Consider the following 7770-nt stretch of genomic DNA (forward strand, 5'->3'; position numbering starts at 1 on the left):
GGGGGGGGGGGGGGTGCCGCCGGCCCGAGACCTGCGCCGTTGGCCGCGGTCTTTGCTGGGCTCTTGGAAGCGCTCGGCGGGAGCTCGAGGCGTTCGCCGTGGCCAAGGCCTTCGCCAAGGGGTTGCCGTGAAGCGCTCGCCACGGCCTCGGTCTTTGCGGTGGCCCCACGGCCCTCGTGAGAGCTTGAGTTGTTTGCCGTGGCCTCGAAGCGCTCGCCGTGGCCGTGGTCTTCGCCACGGCGCCAAGAGCCTCGGTGGGAACTTGAGGTGTTCGCTGTGGCCAAGGCCTTCGCTAAGGTCTTCGCCATGGTCCTGAAGCACTTGCTGTGGCCATGGGCTTTGCCATGGCCCCGAGGCTCTCAATGGGAGCTCGAGGTGTTCACCATGGCCAAGGCCTTCCGTAATGTCTTTGCCACAGCCTTGAGCCGCTCGCCACGGGCAAGGTCTTCACCATGACCCCAAGGTCCTCACCAGGAACCTGAGTTACTCACCAGGGTCTTGAGGTTCTCACCATGGCCAAGACTATTGCCAAGACCTGCATCTTGGCCAAGGTCTTCACCACGGCCTTGAGATGCTCACCATGGCCAAGGCCTTTGGCACGGCCCCTAGACCTGTCCTATGGCCAAGGTCTGTGCCATGGCCCTGAAGCCCTTGCTGGGAACCTGAAGTGCTCAGCATGGCCGAGGCCTTCACCATGGACCTGAGGCCTTGTGCTGCGGCCATGGTGCTTTCACCATGGCTGTAGACCTTGCCATGGTGCCGAGCTGCTTGCCATCACCGAGGTCCTTGCTGTGGACCTGAGGTGCTGACCGTGGCAAGATCCTTGCTGTGGTGCTCACTGTAGCCCAGAGGCGATGGCCGTGGCCCTGAAGTTGCTGGGGCTCCTGCCGTGGCCCTGGGGTGCTTGCCGAGGCCACATCCTGGAGGCACTCACCGTGCAACCAGAGGCGCTCCCCATCGCTGCCCGAGGTGGTCCTCGGCACCCTCTGTGTGGCCCTGAGGCACCCGCCACGGCCCCGAAGCGCGTGCCGTGGCTGAGGCGCGTGCTGTGGCCCTCACCACGGCCTCTGTCACGGTCCCAATGCGTGCACCATGACCACGACCCTCTCCGCGGCCCCCGTGGTAGCTGGCTGGGGGCCCCCGGGTGCCTCTGGTTGGAGAAGGCCGGGGGCCCTCGCCGTCACCCCGCACTGCCGCGACCCACCGCTGCCCTTTCCTTTTCTCCCCTCCCAGGTGCTCTCGAGCCGGGGCGAGGGGATGAGGTGCCCCCCTGCCGCGTGGTGTGCCGAAGCGGCTCTTTAGATCCTCCCCGGCCCAAGCCTCCCCTGCCATGGATGCCTCGGGGGCTCTTGCTTCGGCTCCCTCCTCCGCGGCTCCCTCGGGCTCCCGCAGCCCCATGTTCCCCCCAGGAGCTGACAGAGAGGAGTGGGGACCGAGGTTCAATTGTGCCCCTTCCACCTCTGCCGCAGCCTCGCAGGCGATGCCAGCGTCTGGCCGGAAGAGGAAGGCCAACTTCTCCAATGACGAGACTGAGACGCTGGTCTGGAATGTGGTCCGGCATTTCAGCGCCCTGTATGGGTCTGAAGCCCTGCGGGCTCACCCCGTGCGGCGGAAGCAGCTCTGGACCCAAATCCAAAGCCGCGTCAACTTCCTGGGCTACACCGAACGCTCCATCGACGACCTCAAGCACAAGTGGCGCGACCTGCGGCTGGACGTCAAGAAAAAGATCACCTCCAAGAAGCACCTGCCCATGAACCGCGCCGGCGGGCCACTCCACAAGCCGCGCCTCACGCCCCTGGAGAAGATGGTGGCTTCCACCTTCTTGCAGGCCAGCCACGACTCGGAGCCCGAAATCATCTTGGACCCAGGTCAGTCGTGGCGGTTCTCTGGGGAGAGGAGAGTTGGAGTAGCAGAGTCCCGCGCTGCGTCCCCACCTGCACTCTCCGACTGACGTCCGGCCTGGTAACGTCACCAGGCACGGTCCCCCTGAGCTCTGGGGTCTGCCGAGCGTTTGTGTTCTGTGCTAGCCGGCACGGCGTCAATTGTGGAAGGACACTTTTGGGTTTTCCTCTCGTACATGGTTTGTGTTGGGATTACAGCATCTGGCAGGGCCGCGGTCCTGTTGTATCTGAGTAGCAAACCAGCAGGCTTGGAAACCGTGTGCGCTGGAATTAAAAATCCACTGTGGAAATAACCTGGGATCAACAAGAACACCTCAAACTTTGTGGGAGCAGGTCTTTTTTGTTTTGGTTTTTTTTTTCCTTCCTTTAATGTGATACAGTGCCTGGCCATGCTGGATACTGTCTAAAGGCAGCTGGTGAAAGATGGGATGCGATTTTATTTCCTGGTTCTTTTCAGGGTCAGCATCCCCCATGGTTAGCTGAGGTCAGAGGGAGCGGGAGCAGCTGCTTCAGTGCAAAGCCACACCGTCGTCTCGCAGTGCCTCGCACCCGGGTGCCATGCGTGGCGGGGGGGAGCCGGTGGGGCCGTGAGTGGGCTGTGCCTTCTCGATGGGGCTGTGCCTTTGACCCCTCTGTCACCTGCACAGCAAACCTGTCTCTTGCGCTACCCCAGAGCGCAGTGCCCTCTTGCTGGTCCTGCTCTTGGGTAACGCCTGTTTAGCTCAAACGCCCGAGAGATGCTCGGGGGTCGGGGGCAAAATGTTGGTGAAAGACCCGACATCGGTCTTGCAGTAGTGCTGAGCTGGGCCCACGGGTACACCCCAGCTGGGCTTCGTTACTGTACAGGAGGCAAATACCCTCCTGCCCTTTCATTTCCCCAAAGGGGATGTGTCCAGCTTCTTTTTGTCCGCAGAGGGCACCAGGGTTAGTTCTTCCTGCTCCTTCCTCTGCTCTTTGATTTCAGTTTGGCCCACCAGGTTTCACTGGGGATGGGTGGGTGGCGTGGGTCTCGTTTTCACCCAGTTCAGGCTTGGGCTGTCTCTGAATCAGACGCCCGTCTCGCTGCAGAGCTGAAGAGCTCTAGGCTGAAGGAAGAAGTCCTGCGGGACATTTAGGGGATGCCAATCCCCTTGGGGTTGGGTGAGTTCAGGATGGTCCTGGACGAGGTGAGGGTGAGCGATCGGGCAGGCTGGCCTTGCAGGAGGAGCGTCTGTACCCCGGTGCGACCATGTCCCCCACGCAGCATTGCTCCCCTGCAGATTCCCGTGGGACCCTTCTCCTGGGGAGCCCCATCCGCCCTTCTGCGGGGGCACGTGAACTGCTGGTGCCGTCATCGCAGCGGCTGAGGCTGGATTCTCTCTGTCCCACAGATCTGTTCTTCCCCGGAGCGACCAAGCAGTCCTTCATGCACCTGCAGCCCGGTGTCAGCCACCCCAGCATCTACATCGACACCAACGGGCAGCCCTCATCCCTGCCAGACGTGGAGGGCTCCGCTGTGCCCCGGCTGGCGGTGCAGAGCCCCGACCCCTCCGTCATCTGCGAGTACAGCCGAGGGGAAGGACAGAGCAGTTCAGGTAAGGCTGCGGGACAGGCTGCTGCAGGGCTTTAGGCCGTGGAGAGAGGACGCGGGGTCTGGATAGAGATCCGCTGGGAGCGTGGCAGCTGGTAAAAGGTTGCGGTGGTGGTTTGCACCGAGAGCCTGGTCCTGGCCTGGTGTCGCGCTGTCGGTGGGGCTGGATGCAGCCTTCGGCATGGCGCTGGGGGTGGCACTGCTAGGGACATCCCGACTGGAGACACTTCCCTCTGCCTGCCCAGCCTGTGCGATTGTGTCCGGTCTGCGAGTCCCGAAGGGCTGCGGATACGTAACGGGGAACCCGGGGCACAGTTTCGTAACCACCGAGGGTTGGTCGGTGGCAGGAGAAGGCAGCAAATCCAAGGGAAGGCAAAGGCCGTGGCTGTCCCTGCATCACACGGGGACCTGGGGAGCTCACTGCAGGGGGATGGGGACTGTGTGAGGCAGGCAGGGGCAAGAGCTGCACAGACGGGGCACGTTGGCCTGCTGTGTCCCTCGGGGATGTCTGTGAAGGGGATATCGGTGTGTCAGGAAAGGGCAGGGGGCCGGGGCAGCGGCTGGGGCTCACTGGAGGGCTTCTCTTCTCTTCCAGCCGAGTCGGGACCGGAGCTGCGGACTCCAGACGTGTCAGCCATTTCCCCGTCCCTGCGAAACGAGTCCCTCGTCTCCTACGCCTCCATGTCGGAGGAGGAGGAACGGGAAGGCCGGGAGGTGGAGAGGGGCCACGGCGGGGCTGTGGGGATGCAGTCCGGGCCCGAGGCCCCCATGTCTGCGGAGGAAGACATGAAACTGTCCCGCCAGGCCATGCTGATCCGCAGGTGCAGCTCCCAGGGCTCCGTCACCTCTCTGCCCGAGGACCCTCTCAACCCCGTGGACGCTCACTCGGACTGGGGCCACGAGGGGGTGTCTGACCTGCCCCCCCTGGGCCGTGGGCTCGACTCCTCACACCCCGAGGAGCACGCGGGGGGCCCAGGCCCGGAGATGGGCGCTTTGCCCAGGGTACTGATGGGGCCCACCTGGGAGAAGCCGACAGTGGAGGAAGAACCCCCGGCCCGCTCCCCGCTGCATGGTGCCCTGACCGAGGAGTCGCTGCCCTCCTCTGCCTCCCCCCCGGGGGACGCCCCCGCCGCCCCCGGCCCACCCCGTGGCCTGGGCTGCTCCCGCCTGCGGGAAGACCGCCGGGAGAGCTGGAGGACTAACATCCATCACCTGCTGGACCTGGAGGAGCAGTGGGACCAGCTGTACCACCAGGAGCTGGCCATGTGGCAGGAGGAGCGGGCCACCCAGCGCGAGGAGAGGGCCCGCGACCGCGAGCTCCAGTTTCGCTTGCTGGGCGTCCTGACGGACATCCGCGACGAGCTGCGCTACCTGCGTCAGGAGAGGGCCAGTGCCCGGCAGAGCCAGGCGCCGCCGGCCGAGCCCCGGCCGGACCCCAGCCCGCTCCTCGAGCAGCCCAAAGCCGAGCCCAGCTTCCCCGAGCCGCAGGCCGGGAGTGCCAGCTGGGGAGAGACCGCCGTGCCCAGCCGAAGCCCCTTCGGGAACCGGGGCCGGGGCCGGCGTCGGGGCCGGCCGCGCGGCTCTGCCTCCAGACACAGACGGCTCTTCCTCACCAACAGCTAGGGACAGGCGGGGACGCTGTCCCGCGAAGGACATGGTGTGTGCCTGCGGCCCTCCTGGTGCCTGCACGCGTGGGGCTCCGGCCACGCCGTGGGCGCCCGGCCACGGACAGAGGGGTGTGCGCGTGGGGGAACGGTGTGTGTGGGTGTGCGTGGGAGCTGCCTGGGTCACAGGAGGCGCGTGCCAGCGCGGTCGGCGCCTGCCCTGCCGGCACGCCCGGGCCCCCGCAAGCACGGGGAAGGCTACGAGGGTATGCGGTGGCCGGCGCCGCGCACACCTGCCGCGCTCTGGGCATGCGCACCTGCCCGGGAAGGGAGACGGTGATAACACGCGCGTGTGTAAGGGTGTGCGAGCGCCCGGGAGGCCTGCCTGCGCCTGTCGGCCATGCCTCTGCCTGCACAGGCAGCCCGGGGCAGGGCCCGCGAGCGTGGCCAGCTGGGCGCGTGTGAGCGAGCGGGACACGCGGCGGGGAAGCGTGTGCGTGCGTCAGCGGGGCCGTGTGACAGCGCTAGTCGAGTAGGATTACTACCTTTGGGGTGGGGGCGGGTGGGAAGTTAGGAACACTTAGTCGCTGATGTGCGAACATTTTATGCAAATCATTTAATGACCTAATTTGCATATAACCATAAACTTCTGTTAAAAAAAAAAATCCCCAAAAAACAGAAAGGCCGCCTCTGTGTGTGAACTCAGTGCTGGAGCGGCGTGGTGAGGAGGGTCGTGGGCGAGTGGGACCTGCTGCCCCCCACGAGCCTTCCCGCGCCGCCTGCTGAAGTCGTGGTCCCTTCTCGGCCAGGAGCTGTGCCGGGTGCCGGCGGTGCTGTGCCAGGCCAGCAGTGACGCCCACTGTGGCACTTGGCAGGGGTGGCGAGCTGCCCACGTTGGATACCTGAGGATTAATCCTGCCCTTGCGAAGGCAGCCGCTTGCAGGGCCGGGGAGGGGAGGCCATGTGCTTCCCTCCATCCTCCTCCTTCCCGGTCAACCCCGCAGGCAGGCGTCTGCCTGATCCCCCGGCAATGGGGCCGTGTGAGCCGCCGCTGCCCGTGGGGAGACCCAGCTCCTCTACCCTGCCTCCCCACAGCACCGGTCATGGGTCCTTTCCCCTCCTGGCTGCCCGTGTAGCCTCAGGGAAGTCCCCAACCTTCCTCCCCCTCCTCGCTTGTGCCAATGCTGCTCGACTGCTGTGTCATGCTGCTAATTCGCCGCCTTCCCGTAGTTCCTCCCTGCTCAAATCCCCGGTGCTGCCGGCACGCTGCCGCCACGCTGGCCTGCTCTGCTCCTGGGCTGCCCTGAGCCAGTCAGGGGGAGCATGCAGGCAGCCCCCCCCTCCATGATGCAGCCTGCTGTGCTGTGATATGGGGGCGTTTGCCCCACGGCCCTGCCCCGCGCAGCCCATATGGGCTGCGTGGGGCAGGGCCGTGGGGCAAACGACCCCGGGGTTGGTGGCAACGGAGCTTCACCCCGCTCCTTCGGGGGACCCCAGCACCCCGGCATCAAGGCTAGAGGTGGAACAGGACTTGCAGCCTTCGGCTGTACTGTCCCCAGGGAGCTCCAGCCCCGTACACGCTGCCTCCTCCTCATCAGGGCTACAGCACAGGTAAAAAGCCCACCCTGGGCTGATTGCCCCCCGCCTCGCAACCACAGCATGCAGGGGACCCACAGCCATGTCCCTGCTCGGTGGCAGCTCCTTTGCCACCCAGGCAGGACGGTGCAGCCACCCGGGAAGGGGGGCAGTGGGGCAGCACCGCCGGTGCCAGCCGTGGGAGCAGCAGCCACGGGGCAAAGCGTCACGAGCTGTGGCACTTGGTGGGTCACCGGCTCCGGTCAGGGCCTCCCCCCCCACCAGCTTGGCTGCCTGGGGAAGAGGGATGGGTGTCCACGGCTGTGGTTAAAAACTCCGTGTAAATAATTTATAGACTCAAATCAAGAGTAGGAGGGGCCAGGGATGAGTTTGGTGACGGTGGGCAGAAGCCGGAGGGGTTCAGCTGGTTAAAATGAAGGTGGGATACGCAGGACCACTGCCTGCTGCTGCGGCTGATGCAAGCAGGGCATTGCTGTCCGGTTATCTTTTACGAGATAGATATAGTAAAATGATTTGCAGAGGGGTGTGCAGGTGCAGGGAAGTGGGCGCTGGGTCCATGCTCCAGGGAGGGCTTGGCCACAGCCTGCAGCCCACGCATGTCAGGGAAAGCCAGGAAAAAAAATGCAAAAAGTTGGGAATCAGAGATGCTAGAAAGGATTTGACACGGAGGGGGGTCCCTGCGGGTCAGGGGACAACCAGGACCCACAGTGCCCCAGGGAGCACGGCTGCCTCCTGGCAGCCCTTGCACACCCACGGCTGGTGTGCATGCACACACACATGCGCTGGAGCATCATTGCCCATCCTTCCCTCTCCGTGCAAGGTTTCACCCGTGGGTTCAGCCGCTCCACGCTCTGGGGGTCTCTGCACAGCCCTGCCAGCACAAGACCACCACAGCCAGTGACACCGGGAACACTGACAGCCCCCGCACCCGTTTCTGCTGCCCCATGCTCTGCCATGATTTCCCCCCCCCCTTGCCCATCTCTGACCTTGCAGGCACTGCCGGTGCCTTCCCGGGGTGCGGGACCACAGGGATGGGGCAGGAGTGTGGCTGCAGGACCGCGGGGGACACGGGGGACCCCACAGGGCCGGGGGCGAAGGC

The 7770-nt window shown here is 65.0% G+C and overlaps 1 protein-coding gene across 1 annotated transcript; it reads left to right on the top strand.

The window, feature by feature from the left end:
- The first annotated feature begins 1406 nt into the window (after positions 1 to 1406).
- LOC104829304 lies at positions 1407 to 5094 on the top strand. Its single transcript, XM_010563461.1, has 3 exons — positions 1407 to 1868; positions 3272 to 3475; positions 4067 to 5094. Exons 1-3 carry the CDS (start codon positions 1481 to 1483, stop codon positions 5092 to 5094), a joined length of 1620 nt encoding a protein of 539 aa, XP_010561763.1. The 5' UTR covers positions 1407 to 1480.
- The last annotated feature ends 2676 nt before the right edge of the window (positions 5095 to 7770 follow it).

Source organism: Haliaeetus leucocephalus, unplaced genomic scaffold, assembly GCF_000737465.1.
Source record: "Haliaeetus leucocephalus isolate CR32 unplaced genomic scaffold, Haliaeetus_leucocephalus-4.0 Scaffold0, whole genome shotgun sequence".
In the NCBI taxonomy this organism is placed as follows: domain Eukaryota; kingdom Metazoa; phylum Chordata; class Aves; order Accipitriformes; family Accipitridae; genus Haliaeetus; species Haliaeetus leucocephalus.